Source organism: Phalacrocorax carbo, chromosome 28 (assembly GCF_963921805.1).
Source record: "Phalacrocorax carbo chromosome 28, bPhaCar2.1, whole genome shotgun sequence".
Taxonomy (NCBI): Eukaryota; Metazoa; Chordata; class Aves; order Suliformes; family Phalacrocoracidae; genus Phalacrocorax; species Phalacrocorax carbo.
The window spans coordinates 520969-545662 of record NC_087540.1 but is presented as its reverse complement, the minus strand read 5'-3'; the positions used below and the strand labels follow the sequence as shown (position 1 = coordinate 545662).

Sequence of the window (24694 nt, the reverse complement as noted above, 5' to 3'; positions counted from 1 at the left end):
TGGTTTCCATTGTGGGAAATACACTTACTGAAAGTGATACATGGCATCTGAGGAACCAGTCAAACGCAGCCTAAGCGGAAGAGTGATTCAGAGCCTTCAGGAGCAGGTTTCAGCTTAAAACATCTCTGCTTTTTCCCTTAATTAGGTTTTTCCTCATAAAAACCCAAGTCAGATCATTCACTGTAATGGAAATCCTCAGGAAATTCCCAGAACTGCAAGAGCTACCACAACCGATTCTTCACTCCTCAGAGCCAAACTTAACCCTTTTAGTGACCTAGCACTTTGAATTTTCCTTTCCATCGCTGCAGGAGAAGCAATCTCACAGCTTTATTGCTTTCTCCTGACTCCCCCCTGCCCCAAGTAGTTTTAGGAATATGACATGGTATGAAGTAATAGTAACTTCTAAAAGAATCCAGCCACTTCCAACTGCCCTTAAAGGAGCAAAACATAAAACTCCCAAATGCCAGAATAAAACAAAGGGAAAAAACCCTTCCATACATCTGTAGTCAGAGCAGGGAAGTGACAGGAGGCATCAGAAGGGGATTATCACAAGAAAAAGAGGACAGTGAGAGTGAGGAACATGAGGAGGTATTACTCATTACTGGTAGCTGGTTGTTCGCTTGGCTCTTGGTCTGTGACACATTAGTCACAAGTGGTTTTGGAGAAATGATTTAAATTTCAAGGGAGAGCGTAGGCAAGTATTGGAGGGAGGGAGGAGAAGCTATCAGACCTCCCTTACACATCACAAGTAAGCAAAAGTAAGAGGATGAGTTGCACTTGTGTCTTTTGCAGGGTATCTTTGTTATGTGGTCTCGTGTCCACAGCAGTTGAGAGAAGCGGATACAATGTGGAAATTATCCCCACAAACATCTGTAATAATAAAGTACAGCATGAAGTGACACTTAGACTGACAGGGAAAGTGATGCATAATACAGTTTCTTTAAGTCCTGAATTTCACATTAGTTTTTTTTTTTCTTACTATTACGCAAATGACAAAGTTCAGTTTCAGAGCGGAGGTCTCTTCCTTAAGCAGCAGCCCTCTGACAGTGTCATTGCAATTTTCTGTGTGTACAGTCTCAGCTAGTTCTGTTCCAGTTTTGCCTGAGGCTACGTAAGATGAGTTTCCCAACTATGAATAAAGCAGTCATTACAAGGTTTGGTCTTAGGCATTCCCAGCATCATTTAGCAACTGTTCTGAATCGCTGCTAGAAGCCTCAAATCAGGGATCAAAAGCTACACTGTAGTAGACATTATCAAAATAACTAAAATGGAGTTAGAAAAGAAACAGGAAACATTTTCTTAAACGGATATATTATTCACAACAGTAGTACAGATAGCTAGTCTAAACCAAATCGACCGCACTTCAAAACAAACAGAAACACATCTTTTGAAGTAGCAAAAATTGTGAGAAATTTTAACTCATTTCTCCAGAAAGTTAAAACTGTGAAAGAAAGGACCTTTTCATAAGAAAGCATCCTTAGCATAACTTCATATACTGCTATAACAAAGCAAGAAAAATCTGATGGGAAGAGGTACTTACGAAATCCCATAAGCAGCTCTGGAAGAGACGCTACGTTAGCCTGTAACCAAATGCTGCGCAGAACAGTGCTTTAACAGAACAGGGACACTCCAGAGCGAAAGCAAGAGTAGTACTGAAATTTAACACAGAGGGATTCCTACAAAGCCAAAGCTATACTTGCCCTCCTTTTCTAGTGCATGTTTGGTACAACATAAAATAGCAAGACTCGTAGGAAAGTACGCACAATTAGAGCTCCCTTACCTGTCAGTGGCTGTAGTGCCTTTTCAATAGAAGGCAACGGTTCCTTTCTGAGAGGTCGATTTAGCGAGCTGTCTTGTGCACTGAAGAGTCCAGGGCTGTCAGTTAGTTTTTTACGTCCATTGGTGCTGGTAGAGTTTGAGACTCTGCAGCTGCCTATTGCACTTGTGAAAAGATTTGTGTGTTCATCGTTGCTGGCTGGCTCAGAGCTTGGAGTAAATCCCCCCAGGGACAGACCTGGGGAATTTTCTGAACAGTCTATCTGTAGCGGCGTCTGCAATCCCAGTGCTAACGAATTAGACTCCGAAGGCTCTCTCCTGACCCACTGTTCATCTCTGCTTAGCAAGCCCTTTGAAGGCGACAGGTGGGGACACGACATGTGACATCTATGTTTCTCTTTATGTTTGTACCTCTCACCAACAGCCTCCTTCCCAAATCTGTAGCGCTTCAAGGACTCCAGAACTGTTCTAGAAGAGCTATTAGCCGTTATAGTGTCCATGGAAACCTGCGGTTGTTCAGAAGAACGATGTTCTCTGTGTTTATGGCGATGTCTGTGCTTATGTTCGAGCATCCAGCCATAAGCCATTTCGGGTGGAACACTGGGGTACGTGCTCATTGACAAGAGCGGAGTCCTACTTGTCGTGAGGAAAGCCTCCTGGCGTAGAAGTTTATGCTTCTTCTTGTGATATTTGGTGGGATTGAGTAGCAAGTGGCCTGTATGCATGTAGGAAGGTGGTGGCAGGGGGGTAGTAAAAGAAGGAGAAGGCGGAGGAGGATAAAGAGTTGGAGGGTACCTTCCATAATAACCTAAGCCTATGGGCGCAGCTGCAAGGGGAGAGGGAGAATAAGGCATGCCGTAAGAGGGGTAGAACCCGGTACTGGAGAGAGGAAAGCTGAGACTATGCATAAAAGGCATTTCTGCCATAGCCTCCCGCATTTTTGGAGGCCTGCCTCTCTTCTTCTTTAAATCAGGTTTTCTAATGTAGTGCAAAGGATCTAAAGGAAAAGTAGGATGGGTATAGAAACTATTGAAATTTATCCTAAAAATGGTAGGCAGTAAATCTCGGGGTATAAAATGGTGACTTCTGTGGGTTATTCTAATTTCACTTAATCGACTTATTAATTCTTCTAATTCGGCAAGGAAATCTGGGTCCTGCCTACCTCGAAGCTGAGGATACTTCTTTTTCCTTTTTCGCTTCTGTCTCTTCATTTTGTCATAACTAAGATAATCATGGCTGCGGCGCTTGCATTTGTGTTTATGTTTTTCTTTTAGGTTACTTAAAACGGTGGACGTTTCGGGTGGAATAAGGGAAACGTGATCAAATGAATGCCTTTTCTTCTTTTGCCCACAAAACTTCTCCGCCCGATCTGAAGTACTGTTGTTATCTGTTCCTATTCCACTGTCGCTGGGAATCGTCTCATCGCTGTGAGACTCACTCACTGGGGAAGGAGTGGCTTCTTTCAGCGATGTCAGCTCACTCAAGTGAGAAGGAGAGTTTGGCAACAAGGTAGGTGGAGATAATCTCCTCCTTCCCTTCGCAGCTTTTTTCATCGCAAGTGTCTGAACAACGCTTCCTTGTCTGGAGTGTATGTGTAAATACGGCACCGAGCTGGGCTCGACAAATCCTGCATCGCTGCTGACAGGGCTCTGTCCCCCACTCACTGCAGACGACTGGGAGCAAACTGGGGATGGAAGAATCTCAGAATTATTAGCTGTTGAAGGCATCAAATGCGGAAGTACTTGTCCTAATGACGTACCAGGAGCTTGCTGAGCAGACTTCTCAAGAACTGTCAAACTGGCAGAACTGCTAGTTAAAATACCATTCAGGACAGCTTTAGGTTTCCTTCCTCTCCTTTTTCCTATATAAATTGTTCCTTTCTTGCTGACATTTATTTGCTGGCCTAATTTTGAACCAAATGTGGCAGCAAGAGTTGATACTGTATTGTGGAGTTTAGATTGCACTTTCCCTTTGTTATTTGGTTCCACTGTACTAGACAGAATCTGATTCAAAAGTTTTTTTCGCTTCAGAGTTTTCATTTTATTTATTTTTCGAATAATTGTTTTCATTAACTGCCCGTTATTTCTCTTGGCAACTTTTCTGTCTGAGTCTACTTCCAAATCACTCATGCTACAAATATTAGGTTTTTGGACTTCTTCTGGCCCTCGGAGCTGGTCCTTTCTCTCAAAATAATCCCCACTTCGATGTTGATCACTTTCGGACTCTATCTTGCTTGAGTTATCTGTTCCAACAAAAGGTGCCACAGAAAGAATAGGTGGCTTCATTTTAATTGACGATCTGATCTGTCTTTTAGGTCTCCCCCTCTTTTTAGGAAAAGGTTGTCCTGATAAGCTCTGTTTTAGGGAGGGAATTTCTACTTCAGGCTGCAAAATTGGGGGTTCTTGCTCTTCTTTTGACTGCACTGAAAACACTTTTGATGCTGGGATCTTTAGAGTTCTTTTGGGGGGACCTTCAAGCTCTGGCATCTCCTTGGATTTAGGTCTTCCTCTTTTGGGTTTATACATGTCAGGTAAGAAATCATCTGACATACACAAACTAGAGGGTTGTTTGTGAGTACTGTAGAACTTTTGAGTTTGCTTGTCAGTCTCAGCTAACAGTGCAAGAGACTGGCCGTTAGCTTCATTCAGTTTTGGCAACTGGTGTTTGACAAATTCGTGCTCCACAAATGAAGACGATCCTATGTTTTTCAAGAATTTGGCCTGCTCCAGATTACTGCTCGATAGTGCACCGTATGAGATGTTTTTAAAAAGCTCCGACCTTTCTAGTTCTAGGCCCTTCGGAGGTCGACATGTGTTCCTTGACACCACTTTAGTCCATCGTGGTTTCCTTCCTTTTCTTTTCTTTAAAGGTTTTGATTGCTGAGTAGCGCTCAGATTTTTTGCTCCTTGGCAGGATTTATCCGATGCAGCTATTGCACCAATCTTTAGGAACTGCTTGCTACTAAACAAGCTTGTGAAACTAACTACTGAGGGGGTGACAGTAGCATGAATGCTTGTTTCAGATGCCAAAATAGGCTTTTTCCCTGTAGAAGGACTAATTCTTGAAGTTTCTACATAAGTAGCTTTTGAATCATTTACATCTTTATCAGCACCTTTAAAATCAGTGCTCAGAGCATGGTTCAATGTTCTGTTTATATTCAGAAGTGTACTGTCAGAAGAAAATGATGTTTTGCCAATCTGATCTGAAATACCTTCTAAGAGATCTGCTGTTGAACTTAAATGCAATGAGTTAGATGCTAACTGTGAAGATGATGTTGAGAGGCTCCTGTTCAAGGTGGTAACAGACACTGTGGGTGAAGGCGATGGGAGATTTCCCTCTCCTACTGCACTAAATGGGGACTTTGCTGTTGATACGTCCGAAGCACCTCCTGTTCTGAAGTCTGGTGAAGTGCAATATACTGGAGGCTGTTTTTCATGCTTAGATGTTTCGTAAATCCCTTTTTCACTGGTTGAGTAACCATCCTGTGGAACGCAGATTCCTTCATTAAACATCTCTTTGCCTACATCAGCAATTTCTTTACGAATTGAAAATTTTTCCAAGATACCTTCTTTATTCTGTCTCATAATATGCTTCTCAAATGTTTTGCTAGTAGTATTTTCCTTTAGTAAATCTGTAGTCTCATGGCTTTCAAGGCTACTGTGGTTTGAATTGCAAGGAAGCTTAAAGGGCTCCGAGGCAGGCATAAGAGCATCTGCTTTTAGAGTTCCGGAGTCCTTGTTAACCAAACCAACGGGACTGCTGATTCCTGTTGGCTTCTTTCCAGAGTCCTTGCTAACCAATCCCACTGGACTGCTAATTCCTGGCATCTTCCTCCCAGAATCCTTGTTAACTGGTCCCATTGGGCTGCCAATCCCTGGTGTCTTCCTTCCAGCGTCCTTGCTAGTCAGAACTGTCATATTGCCAGTCCCTGGCATCTTTCTCCCAGAATCCTTGTTAACCAATCCTGTAGGACTATTTATTCCCAATAACTTCTTCCCAGCATCCTTGTTAATCAATCCTGCTGGAGTGCCAATTCCTACTGGCTTCTTGACAGACTCCTTGTTACTCAATCCAGCTGGAGTGCCAATACCCGCAAGTTTCCTCCCAACATCTTTGCTGATTAATCCAACTGCAGAGCTGGTAACTGTCTGTTTCTTTCCAGGGTCCTTATTAACTAACCCAGTCGGAGTGCTGATCCCTGGTGGCCTCTTTCCAGAGTCCTTATTAACCAATCCAATTAACGGGCCAATCCCTTGTGGCTTCTTCCCAGAGTCCTTGTTAACCAATATGGCTGCACTACCAATCCCTAATGGCTTCTTCCCTGAGTCCTTGTTAACCAATCCCACAGCAATACCAGATCCTGGCAGTTTCTTTACTAAATCTTTATTAACTAATCCACTTGCAGTTATGGTTCCTGGTAGCTTCTTCACAGAGTCTTTAACCAAACCAGATGCAATTCCATTTCCAGGCTTCTTCTGCCTTGTTTTGGAAGACTTTGAAGGAGGACAAGTTGCAATAAGTTGAGCCAATTTTTCTGTTACTGTTGTTGCTCCATTAATTTGTGTTCTATCCTTTAAGTCAGAATTATGGCTACTGATAAGAGTTGGAGGAGATGACTTTATATAATCTGTCATTTCAGAGTGCAAGGGGGTAACTTTCTTAGATAAAGGATTTGTTTCTACTTGTATACCTTCTTCCACATGTAATTCAACTGTTGCAACTTCTCCAGCTTTCTTGTACGACTTTGAAGGGTCCTAGAAGTTAATAAAAAATAATCTTTAGGAACAGAGCACAATGACTCTCTCTGAGTAACACAGTATCTTTTCATGTTAAGACTATTAATACCTGCTTTTGATAATAGGGTAACTAACCAAACGCTCACTTCATGATTCTATTAATTTTAAAGCAAATATATTTCAGTGGCTGTGTTAAGGCTGTTAAGGGTGTTAAGGAAACCCAATCTCACTCCCAGTCCTCAAATATAAACCATTTAATCTGTCCCCCAATTATAAACATTCTCCAAAAATACTGTCAATGTTTATTAAAAAAAAAACAACCGTTAACAACAATATAATGGGCTAACTATTTATAGCATGATAGCACTTGAAGACCTCACATGCTACCGAGAAGCAACTGAGCGATGCACTGCAAGGGCAGGCACTGTGTAAACCTGTCCATGCACAGTTCTACCAGTGTTTCTCAGTCTTGTCCCGTGACACCCTCAACTGCTGTAGTAACAGGTTCTTCTCACAGCAGGCTGCTGTTAGTACTAAATTAAGTCAAATTATTCTGTTGTTTGTATGGGGGGGGGGCACACAACACATGGAGTAAGTGAAACTTGTGAAGTTATTTTCAGTTCCAACCTAATCAAATTTGAAATTTAGTCTGTAAAGGTTAAAAAAAAAAAGGAATATCCATTACCTCAATAAATCCTATCAGGAACTTCCTAATAAATTAGTCTTTTATTTTGGAAGGACATTCTTCTTTACATACAGGGCCCAACACACCTCTGAAATGCATGGGATACCTTCACTCCAAGCAAGGGCTAAGAATGGAGGACTCTGATCCCTTATGAGATAATTACATATACACACAATTTGAAAACTTTCTGGGATCTACTGTCTCAAACATCAAATAAAGAGTGAAAGGTGTGCATCAATGCCACATTTATTCATCCCTCTGCAATAAAAATGAAAGACAATCACACAGTACTTACTGTACTTGATTACAGTCAGCATTAGATTGATCACGTTCACGGCTGGCCAATATCTAATTATGCTGAAGAAAGATATAGTCTGGACTCCTCTGAAATCAAAGCAAACTTTGGTGCTGATCATGAAATATTTGTTCAGTAAGCTATACCACCATGACTTAAACAGAAGACCACATGCTGGATTCAGCCTAACAATGTCCTAGAACTGGGAAGTACCTGCTTGGGTAATGTGCTGCCTGAGCCGTCAGAAGCCCTGCAGTGCACATACAAGTGCTCCAAATCCTAGGCTGCTGCCTTTCTGTCGGGATGGAGCAAGAAGTGTGCTTCTTTCTACCCACATACAGGCCTGGAACTTATGTGGAAACTACTGAGTCAGCACAACACATGACCCGACTCTGAACATGGAACCCAACCCCTTCAGCTGACACGCTTGGACATACCCGGGGTAGACTGTGAGTGCTAGAGATCTTAACTAAACAGTATCAAGGTAGTCACAGAATCATAGAGTAGCATCATAGATCCATTAAGGTTGGAAAAGACTTCTGAGATCAAGTTCAACTGTCAACCCAACACCCCCAGGCCTCCTAAACCATGCCCCGAAGTGCCACGGCTACACGTCTTTTAAATACCCCCAGGGATGGTGACTCCCCCACCTCTCGGGGCAGCCTGTGCCAGGGCCTGACCCCTCTGGCAGGGAAGGCATTTTCCCTCACACCCAACCCAAACCTCCCCTGACGCAGCCTGAGGCCGTTCCCTCTCGTCCCGTCACTGGTGACTTGGGAGCAGAGACCAACCCCCCCTCACTCCAGCCCCTCTCAGGCAGCTGCAGAGAGCGAGAAGGGCTCCCCTCAGCCCCCTCTTCTCCAGGCTAAACCCCCCCAGCTCCCCCAGCCGCCCCCCAGCACACTTGTGCTCCAGAGCCTGCCCCAGCCCTGCTGCCCTTCTCTGGACACGCTCCAGCCCCTCCAGGCCCTTCTTGTCCCGAGGGGCCCAAACCTGAGCCCAGCACTCGAGGTGGGGCCTCCCCAGGGCCGAGCACAGGGGCCCCATCCCTGCCCGGCTCCTGCTGGCCACACCAGGGCTGACACAAGCCCGGGGGCTGGTGGCCTCCTTGGCCACCCGGGCACTGCTGGCTCATGCCCAGCCGGCTGTCAGCCAGCACCCCCAGGGCCTTCTCCGCCGGGCACTTCCCAGCCCCTCTGCCCCAGGCCTGGGGCGCTGCCTGGGGTTGGTGTGACCCAAGGGCAGGACCCGGCCCTTGGTCTTGTTAAACCTCACACAACTGGCCTCGGCCCATCGATCCAGCCTGCCCAGGTCCCTCTGCAGAGCCTTCCTGCCCTCCAGCAGATCGACACTCCCGCCCAGCTCGGTGTCACCTGCCAACTGACTGAGGGTGCCCTCGATCCCCTCGCCCAGATCATTGATGAAGACACTAAACAAGGCTGGCCCCAACACTGAGCCCTGGGGAGCCCCGCTGTGACCGGCCGCCCGCTGGGTTTAGCTCCGATCACCGCAGCTCTCTGGGCTCGGCCGGCCAGACGGTTTTTACCCGGCCAAGAGTCTGCCCACCCAAGCCATGAGCCACCAGCTTCTCCAGGAGGATGCTGTGGGAGACAGTGTCAAAGGCTTTGCTAAAGTCCAGGCAGACACATCCACAGCCTTTCCCTCACCCACCAGGTGGGTCACCTGGTCATAGAAGGGGATCAGGTTGGTCAGGCAGGACCTGCCTTTCCTGAAGCCATGCTGGTGGGCCTGATCCCCTGGTTGTCCTGCACGTGTATTTCTTATCAGTCCGACTATGTTCATAGAGTTACACCCTCTTTTCTATGGTCTGAAATTTTGCAGAGAACTTTGCAACAAATTTTTAATCTTTGTTCAGTGGACTTAAAGACACATATGAAAAATTTACCTAAATACTGACTTGAGAATTCAACTTCTCCATGTGTTTGTTAAGCCACCTGTGCATACACTGTCTTCCTCCTTCTCTGTCCGCTACCCCACTAGCCAGCTTCTTTTGTATTTTTATACTCTACCATTTCTGGGTATCAAATGCCTTTCATCAGGCTACACCTTTTCCTATCCTCTGCTTCCAAACAAAGAGCTTGGGAGTTTTATTAGCTATTTAGATGAAATAAATAAGAAAACTCTCCCTAAAAGTAGCTTTGATCTAACTAAGATGCCAGAATTTTGAAAACATGACCTTAGCATCAAACAAAGGTTCTTTGAAAGCTGAAGGTATTCGCCCTCCAAAGTTTCTTTCTCATCTAGGGTGAGTGAATTTTCCAAGCGCACTGAAAATGGTTTCAAAGAACAACAAAAACAAAGCAAGAAACTTTTATTGAGATGACAGACAAGAAGTCAAAAAAAGTTTGTAATTTTTTCAGCATTTTTAAAAACAAAAATTTCATATGGGAAATTACTTTTTTTCCCCATAAAGCCATTTACAAATAAGTATGATTAACAGAAAGAGTTTATTTTTGGGGGTGGTGGTGGTGTGGTTTTTCTTCAAGGGAAAAAATGTCATCTGATAACGGTTAATAAAGACATCGTGATCAAAATATCTAACCTTCTTCAGAGAAGGCTGCACTAACATGGCTGCTACAGTTGCTGCAAAAACATTTTAAAAGCCTCCCAGAAGCACAGAGTCAGAGTTCCTCCTTGCAATTCTGCACTATTAAAGATTTCGAATATTCACTTAAAGTAAATGGGAGGTATTGCTATCACTAAGGACTATCATACAGGAAGAATAAAACTATCGTAGACAGATGATAAAATTAAATAGTACACAGCCATGAACTTCAGGAATAACAAGGACATTTTCTGCATGGAAGGCAACAAGGGAAGAAAAGAATTTGAATACCCTACTCATATACTGAGAAAAATAATGTAAATCTCTCCGCTTAAGCCAGCATCAGCACAACTCTACCCGCACCAGTCACAGCATAAGTGGTGCTACACACCAACTATAAGCGTTGTTAAAAAAGTTATCTAAAAGCTAGTGAAAACAGATCACCATGTATGTCTCAGGCTTCACTGCCTGTTTCTTTACTAGGTCCACACTAAAATCCTTGATGTACCAGACGCTAAATTTCACTGTTATGATCACTGCCTTACCAGCCCAAACGTGTTTCCAGAAAGTAAACAAGATTTCACAAGAACAGTGATAGGTCACCGATCAAAGTTCTCCTTTTGGGGGAGGGTGGCCACAAGCATCACTTGGGGTTGGATGTCTCCGAACCTGCTGCAGTAGTAGAACAAAACCCACCAGTCATATTGGTTATTGGTTTTAAAGCTGTGGTGTAAAAGAGACTGTTGTCTGTGGAGAATAGTCTGGCACTTCGCCCAGCTTTTCTGTGGCAGCTGCAATCTTATGTAAATTATGTTGGAGCGTCACATTTCAGGAACTTCCCCCCGACTTAGCCACCCTCATACAAAACATACAGCTGGGAGGCGGGAGCAGCCATGATATGTCCTACTGCACCGGAGACAAAAAAGGTGCCACGCTTTCCTGAAATAGCTTCTCCTGCAAAACAATCACTACGTTAGATGGGAAGGAGAGATCTGAAGTCAAAAGCATGTCACTGAGTGCCTTCAGTGAGTGCAGCACTTCAAAGCTTCAGCGGTTGGCGTGACCACGCTCACACGCAGCCCTACAAATGCATATCTGGTCTCTTGTCGTTCTGGTCCTGGTGCTGGAAGCTGGCCTTGCACGCAGCACATTTAGCGTTGCACTTTTGTGGTTCCATGGAGCAGAGAGCCCTAGTTCGTGGTCTGACTTGAACAAACGCACAGTTTTATATCAGAGAAAGCGCTAAGTCAGATTTTAATGCAGATAGTTTTGTGGTGACTACTAACAAATCACTCACAGAAAAAACCAAAACACCCCTAACATCTTGTAGGTGTTTCATCCATCTGACTCGCCCAGGACGTCTGCAAAGCACATACTTCAACCTTCTTCACTGATACCTTTATGTTGCAATGCAAGTTGACTACGCCACATAAAAGCCTAAAACCGTTTTTCTTGGATTACGTGCATTTTCAGTCAAGAGTTCTAGACCTGTTCTATGTTACTCTGGCACTCAGACGGTAAGCTTAACCTAGCTGCAAAGCCATTAAAAAGGTCTAGATTACATTACGTTAAAAATAATTTTGTGCTTTAAAAACTAAAACATTTATTCCTGTGCAATCTATAGCTACAACCATCTGGATTAAAACTCTATCCAACAAAAGAATCACCCAAAGCAACTACATAAAGCACCTAAGTTTTCATAAGATTGGTATTATTAAGTTTGCACTAGGCAGAATTTAAAATTCTAAATCTCGTGTGTGGATGTATGGTTTCTACACCGTACATCCACAAAATTGCATCGTTACTTTGCAGAATAAAAATTCCAGGTTATTTTGATATCAACTATTAACGGGTTATAATCAATCATTCCAGAATTATCACAGGCACCAACAGCAAAAAATTGGCTTTACTTCTAAAAAAGGCATTCATTGTTACACTACAGCATAATCTCAGGGTTTATTGTTACTGGATTATTATTTAGTGTTCTTATTATTGGTACTTATTTGCAAAAACCTTAAGAGTAGATAATACTTCACAAGAACAAGGATATCTCCTATCAAGTCTGGTGCAAAACTCACACTTCTCACACTAGAAGCAAATTAGGAAATGCAAGATAGTCTCAGCTTCCAAAAGCTGAAATAGTTAGAAGAAAAACAGATTGTTAATGAAAGTTTTGTTTGTGAATTCTCTTGAGAAGCACCAACAATCCAACAAGGATTTTTAGATGTCCGTACACACACACAGAGATATTCACTCGTTATTACTTTAGCTGTTGTATAATTCAAATAAGCATTCTGAAGAATCACAGCGATCGCTTGTGTGGTGGTGGCATCAATATATTCTATACAAGTTCCCCAAATAATGAGTGAAAGTGTGTTTGCTGTTCATTTTTCACTGCCAAGACTTTTTAGTCTTTTCTAAAAGCAAGTGTTAGCTAACTACCAGGGAAAAAACTGCTTTGTGTAAGGAGTGTAAGAAAAAAACTTATGTCCCAGAACCTGCAGAAAATATTCTTGAGCTACTCAAAAAGAAAACGAAACGCTTCTTTAGCTTTGGTACTTTTTTGCTTGAAAATTTTCAGTTAGTGGCTGTGATTTCATCAGCAAACCTTCCTGTAGAGCTTCCCTACATAACCAAGGGCGATACAATGAGCTACAGAACACTGCACTCAGCAGTTTTACAGAGAAATAAGGAGATGGAGCAAAAAGGCATGTTCCAACTTGCTTCACTGTTTTACCATGACTATTTCAGAATTACAGCAGGCTGTTACGATCACTTCTTGCCTTCCTATTTCCTAAAACTTCAGTAATGCAACTTTGCTATGTCATTGGCTACATCTACCTGCACAGGGAAACCATTCATACACCTCTTGTGCTAAAATTAACAGAAGCAAAATTTATATTTGTGCCTAAGGCGCAGGTTGTCAGGCTTAGCAAAGGCACACTAGCCATACAGCAATGTCTGTCTGTCACAGGGCACTTTTCTGAAAGAAAGAAAGAAACCCAAGTTTCGTATTCAGTGTCAAGAAGCAAACTGAATACTGTAACTGAATACAATAACTTCTAATTTTGTTCCTCTCAACACCTGGGAACCTCAGCCATTCCTAGGGCTCTCTCGTCTGTTCTCTGATTTTCTCTTCAGAAGACTATTAGCTTTTTTGTCTACACATTTCTGGAGGACAAATTGTAAATACACAATTTACCCCCTTCACCTAACCTGCTCATGTTTCAGAATGGAGATAAACCCTCTACTAACACAACTGAAGACACTGCCCAAGGTTTAGGAGTTCTTTCAGCAGCAAGCTTGAGAAAGAAGCACAGCTATCATAGATGGGAGTGCAAAGTATTTCCTATTTTTATTTTACACTGATATTCCCAGGAGAAGATATCCTCTACTTCTTTTTCTGTCTTAGTGGTGAACTGAGTATACTGCAAGTGCTAAATTTCCATTAAAATTCTTCATTTCTCATCTAAAAGTACACAGAATTCAGTTTCACAGCTCAAAGTATTGCCACACCTTGCTCCAAATTGGTCATATATTCCCCTTCCCCCCCCATCGAAATGAAAGATTAAGGGAGCGCTTTCATTTTCTGAAGTGCAACTGCAGTGCCAGAACTTGCTTTATTTCATTGCAGTAAGACAAAAAAAATCCCTTGGGTATCAAATTCAGAACATGCAATGCTTTTAAGCTGTGTTTACCATTTGTTTCTAGAAAGACATTTTTTGATCAGACTTGCTAGAAATCAGTAGGATGCCGTAAACGGTTATTTCTAACCATGCAAAGTGCCAGAACAGCAGCAGGGAACATACAGAGTTAAACAACTTGACAATCATTTCAGTACAATTTGAGAGAGAGAGAGAGAGAGAGAGAGCGCGCACGCGAGTGCAGAGTATCTGAAGTGAATTATCATTAGTCAGGGATTTGAAACTATGTAAATGCAAATTTAATGCAACAGATCTGCGCTTCTCTACGCTATGTGTTTAGGCTGTTCACCAGACAATGAGCAGGAATAACTCTACTGAGAATAGTTGAAGTTAAAAAGTGATACAGTATCAATGATATCATATCCAATATCCATAATATTTAATAATATCAGTAATATTTGTTTCCCAACTTTCTAATTTCTATTTGAAATATGATGGACCTCTTGAAGAAAAACCTAGTATATAAACAAAGATGTCAAGGATGAGGAATCCATGCTGTCATCATCTGAGTTTAAATATTAATTATTCTCCCCGGTAAAAATTTCCTAGGCACGATCTCTTGATGCGATGGGAAAGTTTCCATACTTAATGGCTCGCTTTGCTAGTAAAAGATGCTCAGTTGCAAGTACCACCTCAATTTGGACATCAAGAGAGACCAAGGACTGGTATTCCAGATTGGCCCAAACTCAACTCATCGCAACATAGCCTTGTAGGGGAAAAAAAGGGGCGGGAGGAAAAGCACAAGAGAAAAACAACAAAAGAAAAACAGCAAAAAGCCATCAGTGTAATGACAAGTTGTGATCTATTCCAGTTTTTTTCAAGATGAAGTTAGAGAAGTCACTAGAAAAAATAAGCTTGTTCTAAAATGGAAGAATGTAAAATCAAGTCCATAGCTGAAGTTCTACGTTACGCAACGTACCACTTGAGAATCTCGTTTGATAGGCTGACGAAAAACGCCTTTCTGTTTATAACGGAGGAAAAAAAACCCCACACTGTTGCATGGTAGTCTGGAAAAAGTAATTTTAGTCATTAGCGTAACATACAGCACACTTGTCCTTTCAGGGTATAATTTATTATTTCTCTTTGAAGATCCTCTTCCTCAAGAAAAACTTAACTCTAGGTATGCCAGGGGGAAGAAAAAGGTTTGGGTATGTCAGACAGACATCATCTCAGTACAAGGTAAAGGAATTTTCCTTCCCTTTGGGTAGGCTCTACCTTATGAGATAGGCCAGGACAAATTTATGCAGGTAGCTTTATGAACAGGACACCAGCTAGAGAAGTGAAAAACCTTCAGCCTTGGGAACCTTTGAAACAGGAGCCCTGTGACCAGACAAACCATGTTGGGGAAAGACTGACTTCCAGGGACTCGTATCCTCCTGCTGAATCTTGTGAAAGTTGAACAAGGAACGCTCAAGGCAACTGGGAGAGATAAACACCCATAAGGAAACACAGATAGGTGCAAGAGAAATGGGAGTGTAGGGAAAAACGTCAGCTTTAAATCAGGAGGCGTGTACTAAAAAGAGACATTATGGAGGGTGTATTCTAACATTTTCTTAGTTAGCAAAACTTTTGTGTATATTGGAAAAAAGAGCATGCTGTAACAAAACACTTCTAAAATTCAGCATCTCTGCAGCTACATTTATAATTCTTGCCATTTATCCCATTTTCCCTATCTGTTATTGCTGCTCTTACTTGTTACATCATGCAGATCGTAAAAACAAGACATCCTCAAGGCAGGGCTATCTCCTTACATTTGGAAAATACCTGGCACATCTCTCAAGCCACTGCATTTATATGCAGTTTATCATCGGGCTGTTTTTTAACATATCTGGAAAAGTATTTTTTACTTTTCAGACACTGCTCGATATGTTCATCACAGAGTGTCAGTTAAGACACGCAGCAGAAACAATGGTTCTAACAAGGGAAAAATATAAATCCAAACACTAGAGACAAGCACAGCAAATACACAGCCCCATTTAAATAGAGACAAGACCCCCACTTTCTTCTGTACAAGAGACTAGAAATTAAGCTGTTACTTCTCAGGAATTTACCTCCGATGTTCACTTCGAGGTAACGTGGAAACTATGTTTCACTACTGCTACGTTGGCAAGCTGTGAAAGAGCAAAAGGATGTTTTTTTCCTGTTGATGGAAATGAGATCAAACCATTTCTAACTTCAGAACCTTCAGTATCAGAGGTTACGTGGAAAAACACTTCGTAGAACATGATTGTGCAGAGAAGCCAGCAGCTTTTAAACGCAGTTTAAATTTACTATGACTTGCAAAACACTGCATAAACACACTACTCACTTGTTTTGAAGGACAGTGCTCGTTCTTCTCATCTGTCATCTTCCCACTCTTCGGTGGCCTTCTTGGTTGCTTGATGCTGGTTTTTATCGCAGGCCGGCACACATAATTCTCAAGGTTCTTGGGAGGCTTTTTCGTTCGCTTTGCTTGAAGACCAATCTTCAGCTTCAAGTTGCCCTCTGAAAAGTTTGTTTCTTTCACTGAAAACTGTTGCTGTGCATCAGTCAGAGCCTCATTCTTCCCATTCTCGGTACTGTTCCCCTCCCGATTCTTCTTCTTACTGTCGTCTTCTTCCTTGGTGCAACTTTCTAGCTCTACTTCTCCTTTTCCCACCAACGTGCCAATGTTTACTACAGAGGGGCTTTTCCCAGAAAACCCTTCAGAATCAGAACCCAAGCCTAACATAGCAGTATTCCGAGGGTCCATCACAGGCGGAATATATGCCTTCGGGTAATTGTAGGGAAGATTTACAGAGATTTGTTCCGCAGAATATCTGTTCTACTACTGGCAGCCAGCATCTTTTACTCTGAAAAAGAACCGAAAGACAGAAGTAAACTTCAATTTTCTAGCAGAAATTAATATTAAAAACAATTAGAAAGTGAATGATCATATCTCAGATGAGCACAATCACGCAGCTGATGTTTCAAAGCACCAACCCTTCCTGTAACCTACTACAAGTATATGATTTATCTGTAAACCACTATTAGGTGGAAGGTGAAAATCAAAAGTATGTGACTACTGTAATACCATTTCCAGTTCATCCACAAGTCACTTCAAATGATAGTTAAGGCTTTTAATACTGAGCAACAAAATACCTTTTCTTACTTAAAAGCAGAGCCCAGCTACTCCTGGTAATGCCACTCTTAGTCTGCACCCACTGAAACAGTGACATCTAAGAATGGTACAGCTAATGAAACTGTGATGAAGCATCCAAAACCCAGAGACAATCCAATTTTAATCATCTGAGCCACGAGGAAAGTTGAGCTTAACCCAAGTATGTATTGGTTTCCAAACATGCCACAAAACATGCTTTTTAGTTGAGGACTTTCCACAATTCAGGAAGAAGGATGGGAGAACAGGATAAAAAACAACCCATCAAACAACCCCACCAAATACATTCACACGCTAATTTGTACTTCTTGAAGCATGGGACCAGAGAAGTCCACACTTCTACCATCAAAACACTGTTACGTATATACAATTAACCTATTTATCCTAAGATATTAGAGGCAACTTTTTAATCTTAGCTGCCATTAAAACTAAAGCAAAAGTTGATTTGAATCAACTCTCTAACGCAAGGGTTTCAAACCCCTGGCTGGCGGACTACTTGTGCAGCGTGCCAGCACAGCCTCCCCTGCTCGCACATACCACCACCGAGCCGTCAGCTGCTGCTTCCCCCACTGCCAAAGAACAAACAAAATCAGTGTACCCCATTATATTTTTATCCATGGAAACAAAAATCACCACAGAAAGAATCCTCAGAAAATACAGGTATGGTGCATCAGTAACTACTGAAGATGACAAATCACAGGTTACAGAAGAGAAGCTAAACATTCGCATTTCAATATGGACAGACACTGAGAGTACGATGTAAGAGAAAGGACACAAGTAACGTTTACAGAACTGGGGACTTGAAAATCAGCAACCCTCAAAAGGACTCTGTGCAGAGGATGAGCAGGAACTCCTGGTGAAACGTGACAGTCACAAGGACATACACAATCCTTGTAGTGTACTGAAAAAGTACCAGGACTTTTTGACCCTGCTATGGCAACACTTCGTCCATACGCACATCCACCCCACGGGTACGGCACGCCGGAGCACGCCAGGTCAAACCCCACCCAGCCTCAACAGCAGCTTGGGTGAGAAGTTCTCCTTCCTCAAGTTCCAGAAGCCAACAATCCAGGTGCATGTATTTGTCTTAGGGGCATTCTAAGCAAAAAGTGTTGAAGTATCTTAATCATTTTTGAAAATCAAATATGTCAGAAGCAAGTCTGAGAAAAATATCAACATACTGAAAAAGAGCATCACAGGAACTGAACCAGCATGATTTTCTGTTATCTTCTATACAATTATTAAGGCTAAATTGTAAGGAATGCTACGAAAATACTTCAGTGGTTTCTGTGAACTTCAAAATGAGTTTGAATGGTTTCAAAAAGGTTTCAATGAGCTCAGCTATGACATTTGGCCTCCTGGCAGGTCAGCACACACATACTCAAGCCCATCCGCACATGGCAGGTTCCAGGTCTGGCCTCTTGTCCAGACAGTGATTAGAAAACGAGCAGTGAGGAGGTGGTATTTTGAGGTGGCTCAGGAAACACAAGCACTGTATAAAAAGGGGAAGGATGAGGAATGTGAAAGGCGATACTGGGAGAGGGCTAAGGCAACTGTGGTGGACACAGGTTGGAAGTCAGATGCCAGGATTAGTGGGGACAGAAGAAATGCTGCTGAGAACACAAAATGCAAATCATTAGAAAGATATGCTTCACTGGCTCTGTTCTCAGAGAAAACAAACTTATTTTTGCATGTTCTGTGCACATTATTAAAAGGGATTTCTATCTGCAGCTATGACTTTTCAACTAAGAACACCCTGAAAAATAAAAAATGCTGTTATTTCTCAGAAGATCAGAGGTTATTAGACAAAAATCTCCATTTTATCACTAGAAAAAAATGGGTAGAGCAGCATGACACGGGGCACTAAAAAGCAAGTCAGTGACAGTTCCTAGGTCAAGGCCCAACGTTCAGTCCATTAGGCTACGCCATGTCACCAAAAATGGGCTTTTTCCTACATGCCAATGCACAAAGGAAAACTGGCCAGCAGTAAAATAATTCTAAGCCAGTGCATGCATTTTTATTATTCAAGCACAAGAAAAGGACAGAATCCTACAGGCCATCATGCAGCTCTTAAATCTATGTTCACACAAATGTTTCCTTCTCTAGTGATTATGGCCCAGAACAGCTAAAACACTTCAGTCATTTTCTTAAAATTAAAATTAATTAATAAGCTTACAATCTTAAACCAAATTAAACTGAAACAGCACCATCTATACGGCTGTATTTGGCTCTGTATTTACTTAATAGCAAGACTTTAAGTAATTACACTCATACACTGACCTTAGAAACTGCAGGACCAAGACAAAGTGCACATTGAGAATTAAGGAGAACACTGTGCTAAAATCTTATTCTGTGATAACTCAGAATCAGTAACTATCCTAGAAACAAAGTCACAAAATTGATGGCTCTCAAACACATAACAGGTCATTTTATTTATCCATTAATTCCTCTCTACGCAGGCAACAAAAACGCTAATCATTTCGCCCAGATCACTGTAATCATCTTCTCTGACTCTCCAATTACCCCACTCTAATTCACAGAAAATGTGTCTGCCAATTTGACCATTTTCATAACTGTGAACTGATTAGATCTCATACCTTTGAATCCCAAAAATGCCTTTTCTTCCCTACCTCATCAAGTTCAGGGTTCCTGTCATTGTCTTCAACATGTGCATAACCACCTTGGTTCTTCACTTGTTCCTGTCCCTTAGCGCTTTCTGTTTCACCAGTGACAGTCATTATATGTTTGTGTTCTATTTTTTTTCCCCTTTTAAATAACACCATTGCTTTCTCTGTGCTAGTCTTCACACTTCATATGCCCTGCTTGCACCAGCCTGTGAGACTGGTACCATTCTTCTTGCAGGTCGTGCCTTAAAATCTCCTTGTGGTTGCCAATGTGAGTTGAGCAGCCGGATGATGACAGCCATAGTTCAGAGGCAGCTATAAAAGCTTGCATGAATTTATCCTGAAAACTCCAACCTGGCACTCTCAATACTTAAGACTATCATCTTTACCCATGTGATATAAGGTACATATCTGCGTCTGCACTTTCCACATGTGTTCCGTTAATTTAAGAAAAATGGACTATGGACTTGCAAAGTACCTGCCTCGCTGATACTGACCCCTGGAAGAGATCTCTGCTTGTTTCCACCACAGGGACCTTTACAAGAAAAGCACTATATCCATCAGCTGAGCCTGGTAAGATTAATGGGAAATGAAAGCAGTGGAGCCTGATGGCCTGTGCCCACAATTAAGCATTTTCTAAGCTTACAGAGCGTCATTTAACCACACTGCTTCATACTTCCTAAAACTAGAAGGTACTGCTACGATCAAGCACCATGGCATTCTACACCAGGTCAAAAACTCTGCTCAGTAATTCCTATCCCACTGCTCACATTTTGCAGACCCATGGCAGGTTTTTACAAAGCAACCTCAACATTTTTTATGTAAAGACTTTTGTTGATGAAAGAAACTGCCATTTCCCTGGGGACTCTATTCCAAGACCTAATTAACATTTTGCAACAACTTTCACCCATGGGATCTTAGGCTAACAGAAATTTTGCTAGATTAAGAACCACCTAGTATCAAATCTCTACATGGCCTTACAAATTATGATCAAGACATGTTCTAACCATCTCCCTAAGAAGCAAAACACATGAAGCTTCCAGTCCCTCATCCGCTAGATCCTGTAGATCTCAAATTCCTCCTGTAACTGTTCTTCCCCAAAAAGATTAACCAGGAAGCATTTTAACATCTGTTTTGACATGTGCTACATAGCATTAATTGGTGTTCATGAATGTTTTTTCTAATGCCATACACAGTTTTAATAGCTAATATTCATTCTTATTCTCCTGTTGACAAAGGATCCAAAGCCCTTTTTGCCCATCGCCTGCTAAGATTTCTGTTCTTCTGCTCCCCTGCTTTTCCAGAAAATATACCAAGGGCTGACTCCTACTGTCAGCTCCTAGATACATTCCTGTCACCCTCTTTGCAATATTAAATGAGGCTTTTTCCCTCTGTCCAATTTACTAAGTAACTTCATTTCCGCCACTCCTTTTGTTGACAAAGACATTGTGATTTTATATTTGGAAGGTGAGTATTTTCCTTCTGATTCTTTCCATTGCTTCAGCTCCAGGGGACACTAAAAAAATTCAGCTGAGTGTCTGAAATCCCAGATTATTACTAGTAACTCTATAGCCTTCCACAATCCCTCCTCATATTCCTTGTCTTCCTTCTTCTGCTACAGAAGACAGCTACTACACTCAGAAGTTCTTTCTCAAAAGAGAATGAAACATGTCATAAAAACCCCACTGTATTTCTCCACATCACATATCCTAAGCAGCAACATGGACCACTGGAGGTCACTGAAATAGAAGTTTGAGGACCTGGGATTACCTAAGTATTTTTTAAATGTTTAGAGATGGAGATACTTGTCAGAAATAAAGTTACTGTGTGTGTTACGTGAGGTGACAAATACAGTATTTTACATATGGAATCTCTTAGATGTGTGTTTGACAGCTGTAAAATAACAGAGTACCTGTCTTGTCAAGCAGAATATTCTACAGCAGCATTTGTGGCCAAGCCAGTACGGGCCACATGCTGGGAGTGCAAATGCTCGCAGGACACTTACTTTGTCGGAAGAAATGCAGAAGGCAGACATGATGGCACTTTGCAAGCACGCACCAGTAGGAAGAGAACTTTGTAAGCAGATACATATAATGTTTTTTCTGATATCTTAACCTCACTTCTGCTGATGTCATACCTTAGCTGACAAGTTTGGAAACGCGAGCCTGGATTTTGTCTTGCCTGATAATTTTGGTGTTTTGCTCTCCATATGCAAATGAATGTGAAATTGCCAAACACTGCATAACAAAACCCATATTTGATGAGACCAAAGGTTCATTCAGCCGTATGCTGTTAGTCCCAACATTAGCCAATACTGATTGTCTAGGGAAAAGTATAAAAAATACCCAACGTATGCTGTGGTAATTCCACTAAAATAGTCTCCCAGCCTCTAAATTTGTGATTCAGGAACTTCCGGAGAGGTCTAATGCTTTTCAATAGGTTTTTCTGAATTAAAACTCTCTTATTTATACCCACCTAGTAAAAGATAATGTAAGGGATGCAGTAAACCAGTATTTCACCTTTAACTCCTGACATAACGTGCAGCCAACACCTTTAGTTATGCCAAAAATACCCCAGTGCTAGAAAGGCCATCCACACCACGTGATCCGTGCTGCACAACAGGTAATGCTGTGATACAGAAAATTAGGAACAAATAGAGATTTTGCTTTCACAGAATAATCATATTATATCTGCCGATCAGATTTTTTATTTTCTTTTCAAAAGCTGTGAGATGAAACACATGACCTCACTGGAGTGGAAGAAATGCATCCACAATGGCAAAAGTCGACCTCTTGCCAATGGCAGCACAAATTAAATTTTTTTTTAAAGCTAACAATCCAGTTGACAACAATACCTATTTAAAAATAACTGCGATTCAGTAACTATAGATGTTGTTTCCATTTTTCTCTTGTGACAACAGCATTACAATTTGTATCAATAACCTATCTCTTGCACCAAGTATTTAAACTGTTTTTCATATCCTCAAGGACAGTTTAAACTTCTGAAAACAACTAAAACCAAGCTGCTTCTTTTTGTAAATTATGTCTCAAATTATTTTACTCTTCGTTATCACTCAAACATTAAGTGCTTTTTAGATGACTGTTGACTGCCTGTAGCAATCAAATGTAACTGAAGTCCAAAACAAAGTTGCAATAATTTTGTCTTTAAAACCAAGATGTACTTAGACCCCCTCAAAATAAAAAGAGATCTGTCTTACACGCTTATACAGTTTAGAAAAGCTACTGAAGCTTTCATTTTCGAGTAAGAATGCTTCTTAAGAACTCAAGTAGGCAGACAGATGATGATTTTAGAGCCCATCTCTACCCATATGTTCAACCAGCTGCTAGAGCTTCCCCATTCACGCAGAGGCAGAAGCACCAGGGATGGTCTCAAGGTCCTTGAGGATGACCACATGACACATAAGCCCTTCAGGATTCACCCAAAAAACCTTACGAACTCCCACGCTCTTGGAAAACATTGCCTTTGCAGGTGCAAACTACACTAATGCAAGGAAGATGATCAAAACAAAGGTACACTGCTCTCGAAAACGAAGGCTACGGGTAACTGTACGAATGTAAAGTCACAGATTTTTACCACACATCCACCCAGCAAGCCCCGCTCCCCAACTCTCCTGACGAGACTAGAAAGCCAGCGTAAGAACCCACTATCTCAGGTCTCCCTTACTGGCTCCTGACAACACACAACACCCAGGAGAGTGAATGCGTGTCCCGAGGCCATCTGATGGAAACCCACATTCCAAGTTTCTAGTTCTCTGCTGGGTAATTAACAGGGTGAAGGAACCACAAACCAAGGGTGAAAAACAGAAGTTAGAAAGCCAGGAGTCTATCTAACCAAAAGAGAAGGACAGCAACACATTTTGGTTTCTGATCTGAGATGGGGAAGGCTAAGGTACATGAGGCTCAATGACCAAACCCCAAATCACCCATCATAAAGCTAAAACGGGATTAAAAGCCCTATAAAAGTGACATTTCAGAAGTATGAATTTGGAGGGGAGGGATTGCAGGCAGAAAACTCTACAAGCCACTGACCTAAACTAGCCAACATCCCGCACACAAAAAGAAGAAAAAACCTGGCAGAGAGACCCCCGCCTCCATCCCCCCCGCACCACCGCCCTCCGCAGACGGAAGGGCCGCGCTCTTCCCACCGCCTCGGCCCTACGGGAGAATTCAAAGCTCCGGGGATGCGGAGCCTCGCGCCCAGACCTGAGCCCCAGGAAACTTCCTGAAACCGGCCCTGGCGCCCGGCCGAGGAGGGACATCCCCGGGGCCGCTGCCAGGGGCGCCCCGCGGCCCCGGCCCCCCCAGCGGCGGCGGGCCGCCTGTCAGGTGATATCCCGCCCCCCCGCTCCCGCGGGGCCCGACACCACGCGTGAGCGCGGCTGTCAGAATCCCTCCACCCCCGCAGGGCACGCGGCCCCCGTGCGGGCACCGCTCCTGTCACCGGGACCCTCCCGCGCCGCCCCGGGCCCCGCCGCCGGGGATACCCCCGCCTCGCTCCCCGGCGCGGGCCCGGCTGTCAGGGATCCCCCGCCCCCTCCCGGCGCGGGCCCGGCTGTCAGGGATCCCCCGCCCCGCTTCACGCAAGGGCCCTGCCGGGGTCCCCCGCTCCGCTTCGGGCGCGGGCCCTGCCGGAGCACCCGCGCTCGCCCGCCGCCGCGGACCCCACCGCCGCCGGGGATCCCCCGCCGCCGCCCCCCGGCAAGCCCCACCGCCGGGGATGCCCCGCTCCCGCGAACGAGGCCCGGGGCGGCGCGGCGAGGATGCGGGGCAGCGCGCGCCTCGGCGCCGGTGCGGGGCGGGGCGGGGCGGCCCCCGCAGCGGCTCCCCAGCCAGGCTCCCCTCCCCCCGGGCTCCGGGCCTGAGGCGGTCCCAGTCCCCGCCCGCCGCCCGCTCGCTCGCTCCTCACCGTGTCAGCGACAACACGGCCGGGGCCGAGGACGGGCTCCTCCGCGCCGCATCTTCCCGGCCGCCCGCGCGGACGGGGCCAGGGCGGGACCCGGACCGACCGGCCGCCGCTTCGGCCCTGCTCCCGGCCGAGGCAGCGAAACCAAAATGGCGGCGGCTCCTGCTCCACCGCGAGCGAGCGCCCGGCGCCCCGCCTGCCCCGCGCCCGGCCCCGCCCCCGCCCGGCCACACCCCTCCGGGCTAGCCC

At 43.6% G+C, this 24694-nt stretch overlaps 1 protein-coding gene across 2 annotated transcripts in view; it reads right to left on the bottom strand.

Moving 5' to 3' along the window:
- ASH1L (ASH1 like histone lysine methyltransferase) overlaps positions 1-24645 on the bottom strand; it is a 65632-nt gene extending 40987 nt beyond the window's left edge. The window contains exons 1-3 of one of the 2 annotated variants that reach the window (XM_064475363.1): positions 24449-24645; positions 16071-16593; positions 1781-6530 (exon numbers count right to left, since the gene is read on the bottom strand). In XM_064475363.1, coding sequence (XP_064331433.1) covers positions 1781-6530; positions 16071-16493 — 5173 coding nt within the window. In that variant the 5' untranslated portion in view covers positions 16494-16593; positions 24449-24645. The remainder of the gene's footprint in view (positions 1-1780; positions 6531-16070; positions 16594-24448) is intronic. The other variant, XM_064475364.1, reaches the window with a different exon arrangement.
- Between the last annotated feature and the right edge of the window lie 49 nt (positions 24646-24694).